This window comes from Sitodiplosis mosellana, unplaced genomic scaffold (genome assembly GCF_009176505.1).
Source record: "Sitodiplosis mosellana isolate CC-2019 unplaced genomic scaffold, AAFC_SMos_1.0 Smas_scaffold_1, whole genome shotgun sequence".
Taxonomy (NCBI): Eukaryota; Metazoa; Arthropoda; class Insecta; order Diptera; family Cecidomyiidae; genus Sitodiplosis; species Sitodiplosis mosellana.
The window spans coordinates 6310515-6337894 of record NW_022595244.1 but is presented as its reverse complement, the minus strand read 5'-3'; the positions used below and the strand labels follow the sequence as shown (position 1 = coordinate 6337894).

The following is a 27380-nucleotide window of genomic DNA, read 5'->3' as shown; positions in this document are numbered from 1 at the left end:
CAAAGTAAAAGCTGTGAATAAAAACACTTAATTGTTTTATTAAAGCAGATTAAACCCCTCTGTTTACGTTACGAAGTCAGGAGACTTGGGCATAGTTTGTGTTTTAGGAGAGCGAGAGGAAAAAAAATCCGACGACGACTGATTCGCATTTGGCACTCGAGTCGAATGGAATAGTGGAAAAACGAAAATTAATTAAAACTAAATCGTTTCGTCTTGTGACGCTGGAATTGGTTGAGTTGATACGGCGCCCAATTCAAGGAACGAATCTCAACCGAAACGAGTGAGTGACATTGACAAAGCGCAAAGATGTTCCACAGATTGAGCAATCGACATATTGATAATGTAAATATGTGCAAGGAACCGAAAACCGTTTACAAATACCGCATACCGCAACAAGGCAAAAGAGCTTGCTTCAGAATATTTCCGATTGCGGAATATCATGACTTAGCAAGAGTATGTTTTACACATCCTTTCTCTCGGTGCTGATGGAGATTAGAATGGTGCACGCCGTGCAGGAAATCGAGTTATTTTGAATAATGCTCAGGAATGAATACGAAATGCTTTTCGGGTGACAACATAAATTCCATGTAAATGTAAATTCGCGTGCGTTCGCATCACGCTGGAATGTTTTCAAGATCTCTGACTACATGTTGGAAATAAACCGCAGCGCAGCGTTGTCTGAGAAACAGCAACGCCTGAGAGATCAAAAATTACATTCATCACTTTTTTCCTCCATTCTATCCTCCCAGTCTCTGGTGTGTGCATCTCGAAGCTCCGAAGAATTATGTATACCTGTGTTTGAAGAATTATGTATTCAATGGTGGTGGTAGTGGCATTGGTGGTGCTGTGAATGCGATATGGATTACATCGCATCACATCACATCTCTTGGCTGTTGTAAAGGCAAGTTCAATTTTTATTTGATTATCATACGTTCTCTTTGTGCAAATTCGTGAAATAAAAAAACCATTCGCTATGTCTCTCGTTGATTTGCTTCATTCTGTAGTTTAGCGGCAGTGAACGAGCCGCGCTACGTTTTTTTTTCATTCTTTCGTTGCGCCACTTCATTTGCTTGCCATTAAATAGAAGAGCTCTCGTTGGTTTTTTCCACACTTTCCCACTTGCAGATGAACACGAATCTCGTTTTTTGGATTGCTCATATTTTATGTTGTTTGCTCCTTTCATTTTTTTCCTCTTCCGTTGGTAAACAGAAACTATAAAATACACGAAAGAGGATAAACCGCAACAACTGAACGCGCTCAGTCGCGATCTAATCGAATTTACCGAGAATACCGAGTCGACGAAGCGCACGAGGGAGAGAGCGTAAATGTACTATATGGATGTGGCAGTGTAAGTGATGTGTTGTTGAGCAAATAAATGAAAGGAATACACTTGATGCAGAGATAGAGATGAGAAAGAGAGAGATAGAGAGAGAGAGAGAGAGAGCGCAGAAAAAATTGCATCGCAATAAATAAAAACAACATCGAGAAGCGAATTATAATTTTCACTGACAAACTTGTCGACGACACCGATGATCACGATGAGATGCAATACGCGATTTGCAGCGCAGTAAAATATGCAAACACTATTTGAAAAGCCAAGTGAGAGCAGAAGCGAGAAAAAAAACAACCAACACATACAAACTCCACTGCAATTTGTTTAATTTGTTCGGTTGCGTTTGTTTAAGGATATGTGTGCAATTTTTGCGCTTCTAAAACTCTCGTGTTCGACGTGGCATACATGGAATTCCCGAATGGTTACAAAATAACGAGTTTGCGTTCAAAGCGTTCGGTTGGTGCATAAAATTAAAATGGGAATTGTGCACGATAAAAAATGTAATGTTCTACATCAAACTCGGCGGAAAAAAAGCTGCAACTATCAAGTGTGAGCTAAAAACTCACTTTCAATTTGTCTATTTGATGGAACACAGCAGCAGTAGCAAACAGTAGCAGCGAAAGCATTCACCAGAAACTGGAGCGAAATTTACAAATTAGAATATGTAGGAAAGAAGAAAAAAAATCGTCCGGAGTTTCCATAGCCTTGGAACGATTTTGCTCAAGCTCACTGTTCTATCCCTGTATTCGGATGAATGTAATTTATCATTTCCACATGAGTTGGTCGGACTGTGTCAGGAGTCAGAATATCATTTTTAAAATTTCCGATACATTAAGCAAATCAAGTGTTTTGGCTCAACGCTCGATGCTGGCGATGTGACAATCTTCGAATTGTTCGACGAAAACAAGCACCCAGCCAGTTGGCAACACATCTTCACGATTATCTGACAATGTACTTGACTGCTGCGCTGGAGGTGCGAAATTCATTGACTCACTCACAGTGAGCGAGAGCGACAGCACACACAGCCAAATGCAATTTACATCGTCGCACCGAATGATGGAAAAGTGAGTGCGCGAGAGCAGACTGGTCGTTTTTATGCAAACGAAAACAAATTAAACGGTTTTGTTATCTGATCAAATGACATGGCAACAGCATGCCAGCACTTGTACACATCCACGGGACGGGTGTAATCGTATGTCGAAAATCACATCATGCCAACGCGGGCGAGCGCACGATAACTGCAATTTGCATTTTCGTTCGCCTTTTTATCATCAACAACCTTTGGTTACCTTAGCATTAACTCGGTGTATGCTTCAAGTCAAAGTCTTTGTTCGAGGAGGAGTGCGAGGACAATGGCAGAATGACGAAAAAAAGAACCCCATGAATGATTTGTTCAGTACTCGATCCTCTTACAGCACTTTAGAGTCATTATTCCGAGACAAGTAATTTTTACTAACGATAGTTTCGCCCCTTGTCGTGTCACACTGGATGCGCAAACAAATGGGCCGAATTTTGATTTCATCTCTGTGATTTAAATACGGCAGCGGGAGCAATCACACCCGGGAACTAAACCGAGTTTAATTTGCGAAAATGGATACTTTCACGGTAGGAAAATTTCCGACTTTGAGACTTGTGTACATTTTTCAAATGAAATCGCCATTAATAGCGTCGTGTCTTGGTTCATTCAAAGAAATCGATCTATGTGCAATACAAATGACCTCATTTGTAGAGCATTTTATCATTCACGGCGCCCGACGCACGCAATAAAATCGATTTTTTTTTTCGTTTCGTTTGCAGAAGACCATTCAAGAACTTTGAACTCTCGTCTCTTGAGCGCTTGTTTACATCTCTATTGGGTTTTTTTCTATCTCGGCTCGCTTCTGGTGAAAGCGACAGACGAAAAATGTGATCATCATTAAGCACTAAACGACGACAATACCGAGTCATTGCAGCCCAAGAGGTTCTTAGGCAATTGTTACGTTTTTGCCCTATTCCAGATGTGCATGTGTCGGCGATTCTATTTTTAGTCATCTTCTAGCATATCTAGTTGTGTTTGTTTTCATTTCGAGTGCGTACTGCGTATACAATGTGTCGCATCTCTGCCGAGTGTGTGTGCAGCTCGTTCTCTTAGCGCATAGACAACACACGCAAGTGAGAGGATACTTAAAATAGATAACAATGAGCACATGCAGCTAAATAAGCCGAATTATTGAGAAACGACTGTGATAATTTTTCTTTCTTTCTCTTTATCTCGAAAAAAAACCCACATCTGTTTACAATTTGTGAATAATATAACAAAAAGCGTACGCAATTTCGAGCATACTTGTGAAGAAGAATATTTTCCGTTGCGTTTTTGTAATTGCACAATTGTCATGCAGAGAGTGAAAGAGTGGAAGCGTACTTAACATGACAATAAACTTTCGGAAATAGACGAAAAAGAAGCGAGAGAAGCGAGAAAAAAAACATGTGAATGTTCAAATACAAATTGTGTTTTTTCTGGGGAATTTGTGGAAGAGAAAGCAAATATTTTGGTGAATGCATAATTTCCGTTGTGTATTTTTCTCTCATCGCTTTGGTTCCATGCAAGAAATGAGTTTTTCGACTAATGACGCCGCTTTTTCCATATTCCCTCCTTAATTCATTTGAACTACATTCGATGGATTCTCTAATTTGACATTTATTTTGCGTTTGATTTTTCCGAATCGCGTTCATCATTTCATTGGAATATCATAAAAAACATGACCATTTTTCGGTTCATTAATTCACTCCAATCCATGTGGCTTAATTGAAAAAAATAAAACCATTAACCCACATGGGAATTTGAGAATCAAGATGAAACATTTTTCATCAATGTGATGTTGATTAACTCGGGTTTGTTTGTTTAATGACTCATTAAATTAATATATTCATTCGGAAAATTAAGCCCAGAAAATGAATAAACACGTTATTTCAGAAAAGATTTAAACTGGGAGATCCCGATTAAGAGGCCTCCGTATCCCGGGCTACATTCCATTATTGAATTTAATCATCACAGCCGACAGCAACCTGAAGCAAAATCCTCTTACCGATTTCATTTTAATCCATGTGACAATGCGGCATGGTTTATACATCAGCCTTGAATGCGTTCATTTTCGTATTCGGATTTATGCGAAAGCCTAGGATGAAACCCGCAAATGAAACCATTGTCACACGGATTAACGACATTTTGCGCATTGTGTGCGAAAATTTCAAGAGGAAATCAAGCGAAACAACGAAAATGAAAAAAAAGAATGTTTATTTATTGTCTTGAAGTGTACGGAAAAAGTCGAGTGCGACGACCAAAAGAAGGAAAAAAAATTCAAGCCTGTGAATTATTTGTATTATAAATATGTCACATGGAAATCCGGTAGCTGGGAATTGGAAAATTAGCACATTTTGTCGAAAACATGAACGACATTTACATCGTATTTTAATGTGCATGAAAGCGGAATGGCGCGCGACTTTAGAAAATATGCTCTTCTTTTCGGCAGCGAAAATTTGATTTTGAAAATGGGATAGCACATTCCATGCCGAAAGCGGATGATGTCGATGTTGTTTTAACATTACTTTGTTCTCCTTGTTCCTGTTCGCGTGATGGCATCAACCAACACGCTAGTTTGCTAGACTTTGTAGGGCCATTTTTGTCGGCAAATTGTGTTCGTAAATTCGGAGTGTGTGTCTGTGTGTGAGCGAAATTTTTGCATGACACATTTTGGCGCTCGGCGTTCACAATCCCGAAGAACGAAACACTATATTGACACTGTGGGCTCTGCACATACACACAGTTGGCATTCGGTATAAATTGCAGCCGAGCAATGGTAAAGTGTTCCTTAATCCGGGTGACAAAACTTGAATGTTTTCCTTTTGTCTCACCCATTGTCTTTCTTATGACTGTTTATCAAGTCGAACACTTTTCAATTCACAGTGTTATCAGCACGACATGGTGGGTATATGGTTTATTCAGTGTGCATATTTTCTGCCAGCGCTCTTCTCCAAATGTCTGTGTGAGAATTGATATTATTTGGTGAGAAGGAAGATTAAATTTTCCAGAGAATAAGAACAAAAACGATATCCGGCTTGAAAAGTCAGTAGCGAGTGCTGAGGAGCAAATGTGCCAATTTGCTACAGTTGGCTACATTATTTGTGTGACAATTGTAAACATCACTTGCGCCAACATATATAGGCAACGATTTAAGAAAGACGCGCGAGTGAACGAGCGTTCGCGTTAAAGTATTGTAATTTAAACGATTTAACAAGTGCAAATATGGCACGTAGCGAATACAAACGATCCAAAATGGTAACACAAGCAATTTGTGTCTGCTCAATATCAATTTCGCACCGATAACGCCAGCAACACTCTCAAAATTCATTTCGGCTCACTTTTGCACACAAATTACAGGAGAAAATTACACGGTATTTTCTTTTTTCCTGGAATGGTTCGTGCCCTTTTTTTCATTCAATTTTGATTTGAGCCATTTGCAGCCGCCACCACCACCACCATCACCGTGTATATTGAAGTTGTGTTTACGCTTGAACAGAATCTCAATATCAGTTATTATCTGCAGCATTGAAACGGAAAATGCACTTGAGTCATCCAAAGCGACGAGCAAAAGTAGTGGTACGTGCCAGAAGAGCGATGTGAACACAATTGTGCCTGGATGACGAATTCCGTTCGAATATTTATTAAAATCTATTACTCCGTTATTCTCCGCTCATATCTGGAAAACAAAACTTTTCCGTCATGCTGGTTGCTCCATCTCGGTTTTGTTGCGTATACACTCTTTCGATCGCGTCATCATCATCCAGTGAATATACCCAAAAACGAAATATTCCATTGAACGAGTTAGAAATTATTGTGGTTTTAACTTTGTGTAAGCTGGTTCATGTTTGCTTGTGCATTCCAACTTTTTGCTTATGTTCTAATTTTCAAAATAACTTTGAATGACTGAAAATGCGGAACACATGTTATAACATAAGAAATAGCAGCAATGCGAGGCAAGCCTTGTTGCCTTTCGATAAAAGTGTTTGGCATGTGTGAGCGAATGAGCGAGTGTATTCATGCTCAACACGCTACAATATTAAATTATTGGTCTAATTATTGTATTAAAACCTTTATTTATTACAATATTTTGCACATTGTAAGACGATAAAAGCAGCTTAAATCACTTTGTATTCAACATTGGAGAGAGCAAGAATTGGTTAAAGAAACTGGCAAACATGGGTTTACATGTTCGTTCACAATTTCAATTCTCCGTTGGATAAAATGAGCAAGTGTTTTTGGGGTTTCAATGAAACATTTTCACTCTTTCTCTCTCTCTCTCTCTGTTCTTAAAATCCATTATTTCGGTATAATTTTCGGTGCGCATTTCGAAAAATGGAATTCATTTGGATTATCGTATAACTTTGTGGTCGACCATTTTCGTTCCGTCCCAGTCATACAATCGGTGGTGCCATTCGGGAAATCATTGCATTGTATCAAATTAAATGAATGAACGCATACAAAAGGCCATAGGATAAGCCAGGGCACGAGAATGAAAACAATTTTTCGATGAAAAACCTCTTTAATAATGCAAATCGGATGTGTGTGTGTGTGTGTTTGCTGCATGCATGTGCAAAATCAAAGTATTCCCAATATATCAACAAAGTAGAGAATAATTGAATAAATGCAAAATGGAAATGTAAAGAAAAAAAAAGAGTACAAAAGAGCTGAACATGATGTATGACATGAAACAGTCAACTAAAAGGAATTGGAAGGAACACAACGAATGCAGGCACAAAAGACTATGACAGACGAACTTTTCAATCATAATAATTATATTGTTCTATGCACAGCTATTGAACTGGTAAGGGAAAAGAAGTCAAAGGCGACGTGAGCATACAAAAAAAAACTCATACACATACAGGGAATAAAAGAGCAGAAAATTGAAAATCGAGAACAATGATAGTCTTATTGGCTACCGCCGATTGTGGCGGGATATAGTGGTTTGGAAAAGGTAAGCCGTCTGCCATTGAAGTTTCCCATTTTTTTCATCTGTTTCTTCTTCCGTCGACCGATTATTATCATAGCGACACGGTGTGCATTGTACACCAAATAGGATAACCAAAGAGCATATTGCCGGTTGATTCGAAACGATCGACAGGAAACCTTTTCACGGCGACTAGAAGTCAGATTAACTCGATTGACACAGGCTATTGACTTGGAAGCCATACCCCATTTCGATTCGGTGGAGAGAAAGGAAAAAAATACGACGTTGAAACACGCGTCCAACATAAAAGTGAATATAGTCTGAGTGCAGCCGAGAGAGAGAGAGAGAGATAAATAATAAAGAAAAAATATTATATATTGAAAATTGCTGCACGACAAGAGTGCTCCACACTGTGCTGCTACAAAAGACGGATCAAGAATTGCCAATGGAGAAGGCTGGAATTATCACAGTATGACACCTTATTTATGAAGTATATAATCAAGAGAGCGAAAAAAAAGTATGGAATGCCCCCATGTCTCAATACTGCTTATAAAGACTCAGCTAATTTAGTAGCACATCGAAGGGTGGATAATATGATAGCGTTCCTTTTTCTCTCTCTTTGCCTATCAGGAGATTTATATCATTTTCGGTTGAATTAATCTTTAATTAGGTTTCTTCCGAACATAAACTCGTCAATTTATTTACAGATCACCGTTGGAAATGTTGACGATTCATCTCTTTTTTCTGCTTTGCCAAGAAAGAAAAACTAGTTAATCTCTTGAATGGTTTCGGAGATAGAAATTCGGATTGCAATGATGGCGTTGCGAAGGTGATAATCAACGGAGGAGGAAAATATCCAAAAATGAGCAACACTCTTGCGTTTCGCCAATGTAAACTTTGCTTATTACAAACCATAAATAGAATTTTCCATGCGTATGCCCACAAATGAGATAACTTCGCCGCGCGTACGATATTCTGCCATAATACACTTCAATTCGTCGACGTCGACAACGAAGTGAAGCCAGTGAAATATGTTTCGAACAATTTCGGGGTAAATTCAATCATTTTTCGGTGCACAAAATTCAGTTTACAAAACTCCTTTATAATTCATTCATTCGTTGATTTCGTCGCAAAATTCATTCATTATGCAGCGACAGTATGAAAAAGTTTTGTATGGGCACTTTTTTGCCTTTCATTTTGATTACATTTCCATGATTTATTGAATACATTTTCCGAAATATACAATTTTTGGCTGTATATTCCGGATATTTGCTGAATATTTGTTGCTGCCGTACGCTCATCGTGTCAATCCAATTACAAGGTGATGTGATTTGTTGTTGAGATGTTTGCGTGTACTTTCATATTTCTGGAAAACTTCTATCAATGCGATATTGTTGTTTCAGTCATAACAAAACCATATTGAATGATGATCACATCAACGATGCCTACGGTCATACGGATTATTCATTTGATAAGTACGGTGTCTAATATGATGTGTCGCGTCATGTTCCAAAATTAATTCCAAAATTTCCACCCAAATTTGTGCATCAAAACCAAATCCACCATTGTTGTCAACTTGTTTTACACTTCTCATCAACAACGTGTTTTTCATGCCTTGTAGCCATAACGATAGACTAAATGACAAAATCACTTGTTATCATTTATTTTTAACATGCAGCAACATTGCAACTCCCGGTTGTTCGATAGCTTCAATGAATAGTCGTTTGAATTATTAATAATAATATGCGACGCGCGCGCGGTTTTTTTGATTACTTCTGATGGGCTATTATGATATGTTCGATCCAACCAACGCGATGGTAATCGCATGTCGGGCCGTGTGTAAAAAGGGAATAATAGATTTGGTCGAATAAACACGACGAATGGATCGTCGCCATACATTATCATTATCATGGCAAATCCCCGCAAGGGACACATAAAACAATTGTTAATTTGTTATCGACGGTTCGCAGGCAAATGCATACATACACAGACAAACACACGTAATTACACATCGAGTACTTTGCTATTATTGTGGCTCGATTATAATGTCTTCACCACTTACAACAAATATTTGAAGGAAAAAAAACGTTGCCTCCGCCCAAAAACAATCATTTTTACAAAGTATAGCATAATGCAGAAATGCATTCAAAAATCACTATATCACAGAGCAAATGAATGTGTACACATATCAATAGCCATCAGTATGTTCGACATGATACAAAAAAAAAACAACAACAACAGCAACATCAAATTACCTGCGATGCGAACGTGCGCACATGACACTATCATTAATGCCAATTGGTAATATGGATCTCAGGAAGACGGAATGAAACAAACGTCGATAAAGTGGATGGCCAATGGCCATCAGGTACGCATTTGTTGAAATTATAGATTCTAGAATGAATTGCATTTAGGCGATTTGAATGAAAACGATATGTTTCGTCAAACATTTTGATCATCATTGCATGCACATTTTCCAGAGTGATTCGTATGAATTACATTTGGCATAGATTTGTGTCCCGTTACACTGCATACATTTTCCAATTGGCTGGGCGGCTTAATGTAGAGCATTCAATAACAAACACATAGACATACACACACATGTTTTTTGCACTCATGTTTTTTTGTGGCCGATGGTATGATGTACAATAAATCTTTTAACCTGACAGAATGACCGAAGCGTGCATGCATGTTCTAATGGTATCATCAAATCGGTCAGACGATGGGGACGGAGTGGGCGGCGACGGCAGCGGTGGTATTTTGGGCCGAAAAACAAGAAATTGTGATTTGAATGATAAAATGGTAATAAAGCACAATTACTTGGGTTTCGCATCCATGAACACACAATGGTTACATTGTTTAAGCCGCCACTTGATTGCAAATGGCCCCATGCAATCTAAATTGAAAGGTGCAACTGCTGCACATTGACCGAATGCCAAGCCCGATAGAATTTTGCATTTTCGTACAATTTATTACATTATGGCTTAGAAAGGCTGATCGAAACATTAACCCATTTGCTCATTCGAGTCAGAAAATAGAATGCAATTCTCTCTGCTCCGAAGGAAAAAATTCGTTGCTCACTTTAATGCGATGCAACGTTTAATTACATTGAACGAACAGAGGAAATGTAAACCGAAGAATGTGTCCTTACTCCAAATATTTACGTAATTGGCCTACAAGGCCAAAGGACATTCAAACTTTAAACGTTTTTATCCGAAAACATTCCAGCCATTGCATTGCCAAACTCGATTTCGACGACAACGACGACGACAACGAATACAGCAAATATTTTGCATTCATTTGCGCAATGGTGCACTTGGAGAGTTGTAAATGTCAACGAGATATACCATCCAAGAGATGTGATAATTCATGCACTATCTTCTTCATGAATTTCCGAGGTATTGCCATCCAACAGCACAGATAATTTAACTAATTACCATTTTAGTTGGAATTTGAATGTGTTTGCTTGTCGTACACACACACACACACACACACACACACACCACTCATCGCATAGCCCGAGTCAGAATGACCCGTTTATTTTTTCGTTGGTTCTTTTTCTTTTCATTCATTTGCAATTCTCTAGCATCAAATTAAATGATTCCAGTCGAAATGCATGCTGAGTGGTTTGCAATTTAAACTTTAATGTATAGTCATGAAAACGTAAAATGCATTTTGTTTTCCCGGACTGCAAACCATAGCGCGCGCGGTGCAGCACAGTAAAATGCCATGAAAGGAGGGCAAATGTTTGTCGAACAACAACAAAAACAACAACAAAAAACGAACTCGGACACACAGGAAACGAATGAAAGAAAAAAAAAATTGATGATGCGCACGAATATAGTTTGTTGAAATGTGAATTAGATTGGTCTTCAAGTTACGGCCCCATTACTACCGAACTACACAGACCGTTAATTTTTTCGCTCGGCTATTTGTTAAAATGTCAAATGGTGCAATCTGGATACGAACACTGCCACAGCAAAAAAAATAGGCGTTTGTTCCAATTTTTCTCTTCTTTCGTCGCGCCATTTCAAGTTTTAACGTGATTTTTTGTCATTAAAATTTCTATTTGATGTAAGGGCAAAAAAAGAAAACATTTTGTTTTTCGCCGTTTTTAAGTTCGGCTAGAATGTGGAAAAACATGCAAAGTGACAGTCTGATGACATTTTTAAAAAAGATTTATTAGCTAAATTCACGTTAGACAAGCAACAAAACGACAAAGTTTAGAAAAAACATGCACAATTCATTGCTGCTACCACCCAGTGGAAAGTATACGCTAAATAAATATTTGCCACGACAATAGAACCGTTTGCATGCTGCTGGTCACCAAATAATAAGTTGATTGAGCTATATACCAAGAGACAAAAGAAAAAAACGAGAATTGACTACCTGAGCCTGAGACTGGGTGAGATACACGATTCCGTTGTTAGACGAAATCGGTAACAATGTTCTCGTCATCATCAACATTCCAATTATCATTGTTGTCATGTTATAACATTTCTCTTCGTTTCTTTTGCTGTCACATTTTTTCTTGGTCAGACGTTCATGTTTTTCCATGATAAATCTTCCTTTAATAGACCGAATTATGAATGCATTGACATCATTCACCCAGAAAATCTTTCGAGACAATTTTTTTTTCTTTCGCTCTCCTATTCTTATGCGCAAGCAAATCGTATTGACAAGACATAACCAATGTCAAGAGCATTTTCTTGACGAATATGAATGGCATTGGCGGGGTTTTGTACGAGTTTCGTGTATTATGCACGTGATAAGGATGTCGCATTTTCTGGAAAATAATTCATGTCGCAATTTTTTTTAAGGCATTCAGGCCTCTTTAGTCAAGTGAAAAAACAACGAACTTGACAAAGGAACACTCAAGCCTGAAGTAATAATAAAATCTACGAATCGCTGGGATCAAGAGCAGTTTTGCTTTGTTCTAGGCACAATCTTCGCCATGGGAAAATATGACTATTGCCATAGTGTTTGAGTGACGTAAATAATATTATTCGCCTCAAACCATCGAAGGTGTCACTCATAGAATCATCTGCCGAAAATGAATGAGCCCGCATAAATCGTCGTTGTTCAACAATCCGACTGTCTCGTCGTAAATGTGTTTGTTAACGTTTTTTATAGTTTTATAGAGAGAGAGACCTACTAAAGGTAAATGCTTGTTGCAATGCAATGGGTGTAATATATGTTTATGATTCGCATGTTTTGTGTATTATCCCAACCGTGCTTTGCTCTTCAACTTATGCATCACTAAATATTCCACAGCCAAATAATGGCGGCAACAAAAACAACAACCATCTTCAACCACAAAATGTGGAATTTTTTGTGAAACTCCAAAACCGCATTAGTACGTGAATGTGTCACGACGGGCAATAAACCACAAAGGAACACTGAAAATGCATTCGAGCTCGAAGAGCAACAACAAGCAGCAGTAACAAACCAACACGCATCACAGACGAAAACATTTTTAGTAGCCTCAAATGTAACAACAGCATTGACATCGACAGAGAAGGAGCGAGCGAGCGGGCGAGTGAGTGAAAGAGTGAGAGAGTGAGACAAGAACAAAGAAAATAAACATTTATTATGTAATTTTATTTGGGCTGGCGTATAAATTCACTTAGATGCTGTTTGCATTAATGGATAAGGCCTATGAGAACGCATTGCAGTGAAAAAGGTATAGTACTCAGTTTGCTCACAACTCTCCCCCGACCGGAATTTTTAACAGGAATTTCAATGTTGACTCGCGAATATTAGCTCAAATAATCCCAATGAATCCATTTTTCCCCGTAGTTTCTTCTCTTTCTCTGCTTTGAGATTGTAACGGTGATATAGACCGAAAATATATAATTTCATTTCCTTTATCGTTCGGTGATGTTTGTGCCGCCTGCAAACATTAACCGGAAGACGGAAGACGGAAGATGGTTATATTAGGTATTGCATTGTTTTTCAAGCATCATGTTCCCGCTCACTGTTTGAGCATGCAAATTGAACGTGTGTTTTAATACGCATCGTGCTTCATGATGCTGAAAAAGCGAGAATATTATTAATATCATTATGTTCACGTAATAAAGTCACTCCATCAGTGCAAACCCCAAGGGATGTGTATGGTGCATACGCACACATCGTTGCACGTATCTGCGCATCACACCAAAAAAATATGCGCTCATTCCAGCAAAGATAAGCGAATTCGGTAGAATAACAACCGAAAACTTGCCAAACTCCTGTACGCGCGTTCGGCTCCCATTCCATGCATCAACACTGAGTTCATCTCGTAGTTGTGCCGGGCGGAATGTAGCAGGCGAGAAGAAAGCATTTTAAAAACATTTTCACAAATGAAAATTGTAGCGAATTTGTTGCGGTGAATATTGGTAATGGTTTTTAGTCTGCTGCCTTTGTAAAATATGTTCGTGTTTGGTCGTGCGGCCAAATTCCTGCATTACGATTGCGACACATCCCGTACGTAAGGTGTTTGCTGTTTGTTAGCATATGCGCTCCAAAAAATAACCCGCTCTCTCTCTCTCTCTCTGTGTGTGTGTGTCTCTCTCCCTCGTTCTCATTCTTCTTTCTCGCATTGCCTTTCACTTGTCGTGTGTCGAACAGTTTTAACGAGAACCGATGTAAAACATTTGAATGTTCTTGCCGGCACATTTCGTTTTGCCAAAAACTTGTGGCTTAAAAACACACAAAAACCGGTCGCATCAACGTACAAATTCATTGGGAAACACACCAAACACTCATCTTTTTCCGCTTCAATTTCTCTGCCATCCTCTTTTTTTTCATTCGGAGCCGGTAGAAGTATAATGTAGTTCTTGGTATACTTGAATATGTACCGTTACCGTTGCCATTAGCCTCGGAACACCGACACACCGAGAAAAAAAAACACGAAGAAACACATTAAAAAACTCTCCGTGCATATTTTGCACGTGTAAAGGCGACAACGGTGACGATGTTACAAAAAGAGTAGAAAATATAGCCGGGCATGTGTAATATGGTGGTTTCGACATCATCTCGCACTAATGTTCTTCTACAGCTGGTTACGCTTCATAACACCGCAGCCGGGAAATTTATTTTCGCAAAGATAATGGATTTCGGGGAGATTCTTCTTCGTTTTTTGTTGCATCTTCAATTTGGCACCATCTTTTTGACTCCTTTTTTCTGCTGACATTGAAATTTTCCACAACAATCTGTGCTAAACATATGCTCATATAGCGATTGACTGTGTAATGGATACATTACAAGATGAATGCATCTTGCTTGAACGGCTGTTCAATAGGCCTCGACAGACAAAAAAAAAGAGAGAGATTTTCATCCGAATACAAATAGATTTTATGAATCGGAAATGATATATCTAAATAATGAAACAATGCTGGCAATAAGTGTTCGCCTTATTTTTCTCGGTCTCTTCGTCTCCTGTGAAACGTAAATGAGAGCGTTGTGGTTTGTGACCCCGAGAATGTTTTTCTACATGCATATTGTGTGAGTAAGTGAAAGAACGAGAGAAAGAGAGAAGAAGCAATGAGGTGAATTCAACCGGATTGTATTGCTGCATGCTGACATTGATAAACCAACTCAAAACGAAGACAAATGGTCTCTTGTGTGTATATTTCATGTGTGCATTCACAGTTTCATTGCATTCAAATGAATTCGGTTCACTTTTTTTCATGTGTTTTAACTTGAACTTGAGCCGATATGAACCGAAAAAAAAGAGTAAATCCAAATCAAAATGAATATCATTCAAACAACAACAACAGCGAAAAATGGGGAAGAATGAAAAAAATGACTTAGAAAAATGAGCCAATCGATCATACGAGGCGAGAATCAATCAAGAGAATATTTAATATTTTGCTGCGTAAAATGTTGTTCGACTTTGCTGTGCTGTGCTGCTGCACGCAAGCACCAAGCATCTGCCTTCGTAATCAATCTTGTGCGCACCTGAAATTCCAAACAAAAATGCTGTGTGTATATACTTGGATTTTTTCTTCTCGGAAAGAATGTTCCAACACGATTTGAATTCCTTATCGCCAAATGTAAGTAAGCGAAAAAAGTCAAATCGTAAGAGAAAAACGAAGATGGACGAGTAGAAGGGAAAAAAAAAAACAATGTATTGAAAAACCACACAATCAAACATGAGTGTGGTTTGTTCCAGCAAATTGACTTTCTTCTTTTCAATCATCCGTATACGGTAGAATTAAAATCGATATCGGGATATGTATGTATATATTTATTGTTCGAGCTGATCGATTAACAAATTGGCTGCACGGAAAAGGAATTGGAAAATGGTAACAACAAATTATTTCCAACAAAAACCACATAAAATGTATTACGGATCTACAAAAAGCGAAATATCATCGCTCACATGATTGATTTTCCAAGAGCACAAGCATGAAAAAATACACGACCATTGCCTACACGCCTCTTCACTCAATCGTTTGATTCCTGTTGTACATTGTGTGCTCTTTCTATTCATGTTAAATTATTAAATTGAAAAATATTGGACGGTGGAAAAAAAATGGTTTGTCATCCAATAAATGGGTGTCATTGTGAGGGATTGAATTTTATGAGATTTTCAAGAGAGTGAAACCAATGAAGTTCGTATGCAGACGAAGGGCAATCCTGCTGCATCATTTTCAGGGTTTCGGTTTTCCTGTTCAATTCAATTATACTTCTCACAGCCAGATACACAGCGTAACAATCACATCCAACATCAAAATCAATTTTCGAAACCCAGAGAGAGAAAGAAAAAAAGCATGAATCATCGCGACTGTTTAATATGTTTATCCTGTTGAACCGCCGCCACGGTCTTTATCGCCGTTTAATTTCAATTCTCCCGGACTGACACATCTAAACGTAGAAAATTGGAGAGTAATTTATTCCATCTTTGATTCAAATGTGTACAAGTTCACTAAATCCAACGCTCCCAACAAGCGCTGGCGGTCCAGTCCGAGCAGCACATACAGAAATTTACGTGAACCTTCATCTCTAATTGATTTTGAGCATGATCGATGGCCGTCTCACGTCTGCATTCATTGTTTTTCCACTGGTTTTTGGCTTTGGTTGACATTCAGCAATATGGCTTTGCCAATGGTGGCGAATCGGCATCGACCTGCGGCCCTTTAATGACACAACCAATTGACATGCAGCCAACATGCAGCAAATTCATCAAACAATAAATATGTGACACGATTTACAGATGTCGTCAATGCAATGAAATTGCTATTGACGCTTCTTTTTCCTCTTTTAGTTTGTTGCTCTCCTCTCTTTCTCTTTCTCTCTCTGTGTGTGTGTACCATGTTCCACCAAATGCGGACATTCTTCAATTGTCATTGCACACAGCGGCAAAGAACACAGTGAATGATCCAAGGTAATGATTCAACCGGAATGACAACGACTTATGTGAAATAGCCGTTTGACAAAATGCAGCGTGCATCTGTGAACTGTGGCGATTTCGATTTTTTTTTATCGTCGACGCTGCTACTGCGACTACTACTGCTGTCTTCGTCATCGTTGTCAGTAAAATCACAAACATTACTACATCCAATACAAACAATCGTTATATTATTTATGGTTTTTTTTTCATCGGTAGAATTGAACCCAATCACATTCCCGCCGTAAATTCCACATTTTTCCTTGTCCCTTCGCTTTAATAACAGTTGTTGAGCGCTTGTTGTCTCTCATTGTTCACTCATCGTTTCCAGTGCAACATGAATGTGCGCACGATGCGCTACGTTTAACAAATTTTGTTGTTGTTCATTGAATGTGGTGTGACTTGAATAGAGAACGCGATGTGGACGCGTCGATTTCATGTCGATTGCAGAAAATTTCAATCATATACAATTGAACGAAAATGAATTGAAGCCGACCGATCGACCGACCGACCGACGACGACGATGAGAGAGAATAAACGGTAGCAAAAGAACACAGAATCAATCGCCATCACCGGCGAAAAAAATATTGTGTCAATTGTCGAAACGCTCAAATATATTGTAATGTCAATGGGAAACGAGTAACAATGAGCGGTTTTTTCCTCTGTCGTCTCCGTTGCCGATAGTTATTTACGTTGCCAATACCAATTCCAAAGCAATTTACGTGCATGCTGTTGTTTTTTTGTTGTTATTATTGTTATTACTGTCGTTAGTACAACACATTAACGACGGTATAATGTGTTTGCTTCAATTCGATTCACTTTGACATTCGAATGCGCGCAAAGCACTTTGAATATTTGGATTCGTTAACATTCACCAAATTAAACATAATTTTCGAACGAATGTAACAAGGTATAAAATGGTAGAGAAATCCGATCGATTTCCAGTGTACAAAAATGCTTTTCACTTTAGCAAAGCCCAACCAAACCAAACAGGGAAAATTGACGTAAAACAAGCGACATGAACCATTCGTTTCAATTATTTTCGTTGTTTGACTCAACCTCTCTTCTGTCTCCTATTCGGTTATGCCATTTACATCCATTTTCGCCAACGGAAGCACTTGGCGACGACTTTTTCGTCGCTCTCGCAAACACAAACACATCGATACAAAGCGATTCCGTGAGTTGTCGATTTTAATTATGCCTTTCGATTGAATCAAACTGATTTCGTTGGTTGGTATAAGCACGTGTGACATGCAATTGTGCCATCCGTATCCATCACATGCTTTTATCGTCTCGCCGCACAAAGGACATGCCTATCTAAAAACAAAACAAGAGCGAGCAAAGTAATTTCATTACCCAAAAGCGGCATAAAATATTCTCACTCGCTCTGGTTGGCTTTGAACATTTTGTGACACGCACATTCTTCCATGCTATTTTCCAAGAGAGAATATTCTCTTGGTTTCGTTTATTTTTAATTTTATATTCTTGACTCCATTAAGGCTTATTTTTGGCTGTGATTTTAAATGACACAAATCAGATTGCGTGCGCTTCGTAATGGTTTTATCGATAATATGACGAGGCAACGAGAACAGCGAACGCGTCAACAAAATTGATGAATATGCAAATATTCGCACACGTGCTATTTGAATATGAAGACGCTCTGAGCTCGCGCCTTAAATTTGGCTCGTCAAAAGAGATTTGGGAAGTGAATATTTCGAAATTGATGATTGAGACCAGAAATCTCATTTCTTTTTTTTCATGCTCTCTTTCGACTCATAGACAGAGAGAAATGATGCCAACGATCAAGTGTTTATTTCATTGCGTCGTTGTGCCGATGAATGTGTTTATTCATTCGATTAGGGAAATTATGGAGCGAATTTGAATAATGTTATTCTTTTCACCTATAACATAGAGAGAGAGAATGATGTTTGTCGTGGAGTTCAAACGAAAAATTGGCTCCAAATGTTATTAATATTGTTTACGTAAACAGTTTGTGAACTCGATCAACGTCACTCGCACTTGTATCCATACAAAAAAATATATTCACATATATTACGCAGAAAACAAATTCCATCGTTTTCCCAAAAAATATGCTCCATATCATATACTCAAGCAGGCGAGGAGTTTTCATCAAGGGATTCGAGCAAATGCTATCAAATGAATAATTTTTGTCGTCGCAAACACATTCAAGCAGCTTTTGCTAATCAAATTTGCTAAACAGTGCGCATTCTACAGCGGTGCACATTTTTTCTTATAAAAAAACTGTAGATAACACCAACTTGAAATACTGGCCGAAATGATGCAATAGCACAAGCAAAAGGAAGTCTATTTAATTAAAGTTATCTATGGCCTTATTTTGATTAATTCAAAGGGCACGTGATGTCTTCAGCACCCGTAGCACGCAACTAGAAAAAAACAACAACAGCTTCGAAATAAACAACAATAAATGATTAACAAATAGCTGATGCCGTTTTCACATTGAAATTAATTGGGACGGAACATCCGAAGAGAAAGAGAAATGGAAAAAAGTGAAACAAGTGGACAGAAAAAGGAAAAAAGTGGACGGATCGAATCGCTTCTGTAAAAATATAATCTAACAAATTTATCATAATTAATTTATTCGACTTTTCGTTGAAAATTCGTAGTGTCCATCACAAAAGTGTGTGCGCATGATGAGAATGACAAGATAGATGAGAAGAGAAAGAGAGGAGAAAGAGACAAGGGAAAAAGGGTCGTGGCGCAGCTGAATCACAGCTCAAAAGGATCTACAGTACGAAGTCTGAATATCAAATAAAAACGCTATTAATACGAATTAATAAAGGCACAGCACTAGACGAAGGACTCAGTAGATAAAGTGAGAGTGAGAGAGAGAGTGTGTGTGTGTGTGTGTGTATTGTTTGTATAGCATCCAACAACGGACGAAAGACAAATGGTTCGTCGGAATATCGATGACACCAGTGACGAATCGGAAAAGGCGCCCACGAAAAATGTACGCGACAAAAAATCAAATAAAAAGAAAGAGAAAATAAAATACGTATAAAAATGAAACGTTCATTGGATCGTCAGCCCTCGGTCTGGAGTGTGAGGGTAAATTGAGACAGGATGCGCGCCGTGCAGTTAATAATATAGCCGTATCATGGTGGGACATATCTGAAATGACTGTGCACATAGACCACGTACCACTAGTGGAGAACGTTGTAAGCACACAACCAATTTTTTTTTGGGAAAAGACACACAAATACTCGTCGAACTCTTCGACGACGAGACTAACATACTAGTTGCCAATTTATTATGCTCACAGCTTGAATGCTGCGCTCAAATTTCTCAAAATAAGTAAAATAAATAAACAAACACACGCATTTTCAATGAGCCAAGCTGAATGCCGTTTAAACAACATGAAAATATCGAGTCATTCTCACTTGTCAGTCGACAAGACATCAAAATATCGGTTTCAATTCAACAATCCATCAATTCAATACACAGCGCAATGGCAGTATGCTATTTTGTGGGTCCAACTGTTTTGAACTGCTTAGCTCGAATGTGGAAAGAAAAAGGAGTGAATATAAGGGTTACGGTTGTTCTATACAATATGAATCTGATTAATTTTCATTGCACTTTAGAGTCAATTTGTGTTTGTGTATATATATAAATGATGCCTTCATGTTTTAAAGTTCACTCCATTCCATTGGATAAACAAAACAATCTTCATTCAAAGCAAATTTTAGATTGTCATTGTCGAGACTGTCATCGTCGGTTATCGTGCGGTGACTGAATTTGAATTTACAATGAGCTGAAAATAATTGGACCGAACGAAAGAGACCATTTGCTTTGAACATTCCCATCCAGTTCCATGTGGTAGTAATTCATCGAATTGAATGGAATTCGTTGTCCTGCGGTGCAAAAGTTCTTTTTTTTCATCCTCTCTTCTCCTTTCATACTTTGTAACATATTCGGTGTGTGGCAGCAATGAAATAGAAGTGGGCATGCCCATGGTATATACTTCCATTGTCGTGGGCTTAAGATGAAAATTCCCTTTGAATTCATGTTTTTTTTTTGTTAATGGAACGAGCAAAAGATCCGTTAATTGACGTCAGAACATTCTCGTTTAATTGGTTTTTGGTTTTGATGTACGCCTTAATGGTCTTTTGTCAACACAATGACATTCATTCAAATCGCATTATCGCTCGAGCCAAGGAAAATTTAGACAAATTTATTTTAAAAGAAAATTACATTTATGAAATTTGATAAGCTAAATCAAGAGCGGAAAGGGGTTTCTGGTGATGGAAAATGAATAAATTGTTTCAATTGCAAATGGAATAACAAACAACGACTTTGATGTGGAAATGTTCTGGGTCTCGCTCGTGCCATCATTTTCATTGACTCAGAGTAAATAGATTTTGCCCAGCAATAGCATTGCATGAGTGTTTCTCGTCTAGCGACACCACACTTAATGCCGAAAAATCGAATGAAGCACGCACACCAACCGAAAATTGTCCAGGGAAATTGGTGAAAAAAAAGGATCATTTACACTGGCATTGTTATCGGGGTGTGTGTGTGTGTGTGGATCATGTCATTGAAAGTTTAGCTGTATGTTTGCTCGTTTATTTTTGGGCTGCTGCGACGTCAACGAGCTACACAAACCATATGGTTTGTTTGCTGCTACGCCAAAACAAACAAAGCACCGAGTCGCCGGAAAAGTTATACAATGATTCTCATCAACATCAATCAAGCGACAAACACTTTCGATATACAAAATGCGAGTTATCGTTTCCGTGCGCTCTGCGTTTGCATCATTCATGGTCAACTTTCACGTGTAGCATTCACGCTCATCACTTTCAATGAGTTCGTTTTATTTGCACTTGACAAACAATCCTCATTCATTTGCAATAATTTTGACAATCAAATAAATTCAACGCCAATAAAATGTGAGCTATGTTGTGTGTGTGTGTGTGTGTGTGAGAGAGAGAGAGAGCGACGCCCAGGTCGAATTTACCGATATCAATCGAATAAACTATTGCATGACGGTAATGTGAAGGCTGAATTGATGCTACTCAATAAAAACCATAAGTGTGTTAAACACAATGAAGAGCATTTTGTTCGGAAAACCGACACTTATCTAATGTTCCCTTTGATGACGCTGATGTGTGAGTGTCTGACTGAGCCACTTGATCTGACAGTTTTCTTACACATTTGATTGAAACCTGTGTAAGCAACGTCTTTGATATCTGCCACTCGTGACTTTGATCTAGCGATGTGTGCTTAGAAAAGGCGCAACATCCCAACAATTATTCAACAATTACGATGTGACGCAATGCGAACGACGGCGGCTCTTGAATGCATTGGTAAAGTGAGAGGGCGATTTAGCGTGTGAAGTCGATAAAAGCGATTAAACCCGTCACGAATTATTCACAACTCTAATAATGATCCAGCGGCTCGCTGTCAAAAAAGGCGATGTTTTTCCAGGTAATAAATAAAATAACTCCAACGAGTGAGTAAAAACTGTGAGTGTTAATGTTTTTTTTTCTGTCTTCTTTTGCTGTTTTGCCTAGGAATGTTTTGCACACAGTTTTTGTCTTTCCATGTGAGAAAGAAGGGAAAAAAAGATCGATGAAGAGATGTCGGCAATAAGATTCATATGACTTCGAGCTATGGTTTATGAAGCAACAACAATATCGCACCATCAAATAAATTAAAATGTCACACGGCAAATGGCGCGATGGTGAATGCGCAACATATCAACGGGCTGGAAGAAGAATCGTTATGTTTCTTCTGTTGTTCATTTGCTTCATTATGCGCGCATCATCTTACCTGCGAGCATATATTTAATATTCCTTCAACTTCTTTATTGCATGAGAACCAAAAGGAATACGAACGAACAGCCACAAACACTTACACACACGCCGAGCGAAATCGTTTAATTTAAACATGTTGGTTGAAAATATTAAAAAAAAACAACAACCGACGGACCGAATAAATGATGTCTTTTAATAAGAACTGTGTTGAGGTTCGAAATAAACAGAAATCATCATAAAACAAAGCGTCGATTGCGCTATCAAACGTGTAAAATCTTTCATAATTTTTGTGTCTGCTCATTTTTTTTTCATCTTCTTCTGCTTGAATCTCTTACTCATATTCCACTGAAATGGGATACTATAAACCAAATACTTGAGACCAAACTAATGGTGTGCCCTTTTACATCGAGGCAAAGAGAAGAGACGAAGAAGAAAGAAACAAAATTATTCATCGAAAAGGTTATGCATGCTTCCAATGACTCTCGAAGCGCGCTTTTTGTTGTGGCATTTAATTTTTCTGTAGTTTCTCACTCGTTGGCTTCTAAAGCGATGCATGATTTTCCACTCGTTTTTGTTTTTGCTTCTCATTCGCGTTCGTGTTCGCGCTATTCATTCACAGTCACGCAACAACACTCCACAAGAGGTAAACGAACAACCAGCAAATACTATGCGTTTGTTGCTTGACTTTGTGTCATTAAACCAGCTCAAACAAACAATAACGAAAAATAAAAACGGAGCTCACGTGTACTCATTTATTCTCGCTTGCATTTGTGTGTGGCGTGGTTTTTTTTTTCTCGATGCTAGGAATTATGCATATTTCCCAATTCACTCTTTTTATTCTGGTTCACATTTAATTCCCAAAACACGGGATATTTGTATAGTATTAGTGCACTCAGTACAAGTGAAAAAAAAATTAACATGCAGAATAGAGAGTTTTTTTCTTGTACGTGTGTGTGTGAGCGTTAGTTTATATGCACCAAACAACAAACAAAACGAACCCAGAAGGTGAAAATTGCTTAAACCAACGAATGTCGGTGAAGTTCTCCAGCTCATAAAAATACGAAGAAGGTAATTTGTGGTGTTGTGCGTGAGCTAAAGAAGACAACGAACAATTTTCTTTCCTTTCTTTCTTCTAAATATCTTTCTGAGTACGATCTCTTGCGAGCGTCTCTTGTGCATTGTTACGATGTGCGGTGTTTATTGTATCGATGTCAGAGGCGAACGCATGTAATATTCTAACTGTGTGCCACAGTTCACATAAAACATCATAAATTCCATATGTGTGAGATGCCATTATTATTTCATGTGTGTGTCTTCTAGATACACACGTCGACTTTGAAAACGTGCAGCACCCAAACCGATATCTATGCAAGCGGTGAAGCAGCCAGTCTGCGCCAATAAAACGCATTCACTTTTTATTCACAGAAACTAATAATATAAATAAATGCATCTCGGTAGGCTCGTAAAGCCAAAGTACTTGTTCGATCGGGCTCGCATCATTTCAATGCAGAAGCAGTAGCAACACAAGCAGCAGCGGCAGCATCGTCAGTAGCATTCACTTTTAATCTTTTTGTTTTGTTTCTCTTTTATTTGAATATATTCTTCGAAATGGAACGGAACTGTCTATTTGATTGTATCAAATGGGCAAAGAATTCCTCGTATGAAAGGAAAATTCGTGCCGATTGTGATTGCTGGCACACTGATTTATGTACGACTACATGTACAGATGCACCAACACCACTTTTATCATCATTCCGAGTGACCTTTTTCCGTATGCAACACTGTTCTCGCTGTGTGTGTGTGTGTGTAAATAAAACGTGACGTTAAAACGTTGTGTTTGAGTAAAAAAAACGAATTGAATATTATTTTTCAATGAGCGAAAAATCTCCCGCCACTTTGACACGAAGAATATTGCTGCTTCGCATACAGCACTCATTTTTGCAGTGCAACTCAAACGAGCTGATTATGTGTATTACGTCATGTGATCTGAATATGAGAAATTCATTAGAAATCGAAGTAGCGAGAAATCTCGCGAGCTATTCGACCGCCTCCTATGATTCATACTCTTTGTATGAATGACAAACTCGACTGTCAAACAACCGATTAGTGCGCTGACATACACAAACGTTCATTGAAGAACACACAAATCGGTTTCCGTTTAGAAATTAAATATTTTTTTCCCAGACAATTCTTTCTGGCGCATATTCGACGAAGAAGAAAACAACGGAAAAAATACCATTTACGAGAAAGTAAACAAAGTATTTACAAAATATGTGTATGTATAAAGTAAATTTAAAAAAATACATTTGGAATATGATTAATGCAATTGTTTTCACTCACCTATTAAAATACTGCTAACGAACGAGATAAAAATGAAATTCAATATCGTGAAACGATAACGAATTTCTGATTGTTGTTTATTTTTAACTGCCATTGTGTTGGTATTTTCTGTCCTTTTCATACACGCACTGGCATCAATTGTGGCGCACCGTAAACGAACGAACGAAAAAAACAAAATTCACAATTTCACACAAGTCTCTTGGCTTCTTGTATTTCGCTTCGTTAAGCGGTTTGGGTATGTATGTGTGTGTGTGTGTGGTGTTGTTGTTCGCTTATTTTCTTCTTCTTTTCGTTTCGTTTCTGTTTTCAATGTGTATCTTATTTTAATGACGTTTTCATTAATTCGGGCCAAAACTGTTCCAACTAAGAAATTTCTGTATTTTGTAATTGTGTCGTTTGCAATCGCTTGGAAACAGGTGCACACAGGTGTAGTTTTTGATAAGTACAAATAAAATTGTTTTCGTTAGTGTTTCAATGTGTCTGTGTGAGAATTCTTTGATTGTGATCGAAATTCGCTTGGTATAATAAAACAACTTTCTTTATCTGGTTTGTTGATACGAATGGATGTCACTCAAAATAATACACAATCATCACAAATACATAAACATAATCCACGAATCTTTCCTTTTGTTATGCACATCTACCTGGTTTTTGTGTGTCAATTAATACCTTTATTTCGGTTTTCGGTATGAAATTGCAATGGTAAACCGTAATAATTTCGATAAATGTTCGGCAATGCAATTAATGTCAACGTGTTGATGTCTATTTTGATAAACACACAAGTTAAATTTGGTTTAAGTGAAATTTTCAACGCACTTAGCACAATTCACAGACAGATTACGGAAAATTGCGATTTGAAACACACATTAATAACTCATCAATATGGCATTCAGTCGTAATGTACATTTAATTATCACTGGCTATTGAACTGCACAATCGATTTAGAGCTTGAATTTCCGTGAACGCATCGTTAGCCGAAAAATCGCTGAATTTTGTCTTTCCGTCGCGAATATTATAAATAACACCGTTTCGACGTGCGGATTTTTTTTCTTTGATTTTCGTTCTAAAAACGTATGCGGTTAAGCAATAAGCACTCAATCGTCCATTCGAAAAACGTCACACAAAATGTTGTACAATCATGTGTTTGTGCTCATAAAAAAAATTCAAGTCTTTTCGTCATTCACACAAGAAGAAAGAAATTTATTCAGGTTTTTTACGGACTCAATTCACTTTTGGGAATAAAAAATCGCTTGAAAATGCCCAAATATTTTGCGACAACAATGAAGCACTTGTTGAAAAATATGCAAGAGTTTAATTAAATCTTCAATTGTGAATTTATTTTTTTGATATTGATGAAATTTCTTGCCCAAAGCCGAAACGCCCAACAATTGGTAGAGCGCGCACACACAACAAAAATGTATTGTGAACTGAACGCGTCCGAATACAATGTTATACTGAACACATCAAATTCTGGTTTGTTGGATTTCAAGCGCGCTTTAGCCAGAGCAATGCTCTATACACGCCAGCGAAATACGAATACATGTGCAATGTGAGCAACCAAAAGAAAAAACGACCATAGCTAGAACGATGACAAAACGCAAACAGCCAACAACAGTAACAGCAACGGCAACAACGGCTAACACAAAATCCAACGCATTTCCATATACACACATGTTTCTCACTCAAAAACTTAAATTCAAATACGAATGAACTGAGTGAAATTCATTGTTGGGACTAATACATGCATCCAACGATCAAAAACCTGTTTTGTTCGTTGACAAGCACACGTTGTCGGTCAAATTTCACTCAAAACATAACGATTTCTACTCAACTGATTTATTCTATCTCGACTGGAGAAAAAATGAACGTGTTCGCCGATTTTGACTCAAACGTTGGATTTTCAGGGGAAATTCATCGCTGGGTGATTCATCCAGTGTGATTCATTCGTAGCATTCATACAGGCGGAAAAAGACACACGATTTTGAATCATTTTTGAATAGTTTCAACAGAGATAATATTTGAATCCCATAAGAATCGATAGCGATGTAGTTTTAAATGTTCAACGAGCTCTGCTCTGTGTATTTTCAACGAGCTCGATCAAACGTCGATAGAAAATTGCCATTCGGTTATGCACTTACACTCGTTTAATATTTGATTTACCAATTGGAATTAATTAACTCCAATTCGAAAGCAAACGTTCTAATTAAATGCATGGGTGTTGTGCAGCCACTCGAATAGATTGTCTAAATTAGTTTGTGACACAAAGTTGGCGTAATTTAAATAGCGCTGCGATCTATGCTTATGAACTGAATTTATTGCCATCGGAAGGGGTACATGATATTTAAGTTGGTTTTGATAGAGCATAAGGGTTGGGTGCAGTTATAATGCGTGTCATGACAGTGTTTTGACATAATTCCCACCGATAGCTTAAAATTCAAACATTTTAACTAGTCTCTGAGATATGTTTGCCGCGTAGCAACAAGGCGATGGCGTTTTACAGCGTTTTGCACTCTACGACTTCGGTGACAGTGTAACGTGGTGAGCACATGTACCGAAAA

General features: G+C 38.0%; 1 protein-coding gene across 1 annotated transcript in view; it reads right to left on the bottom strand.

The window, feature by feature from the left end:
* Positions 1-26279, bottom strand: part of LOC129575206 (fasciclin-2) — a gene marked incomplete in the record, with an annotated part of 98002 nt that extends 71723 nt beyond the window's left edge. The window contains 1 exon segment of the mRNA XM_055458245.1: positions 24823-26279. Within this exon segment, the coding sequence (XP_055314220.1) occupies positions 24823-24943 (121 nt within the window).
* Positions 26280-27380: the final 1101 nt, after the last annotated feature.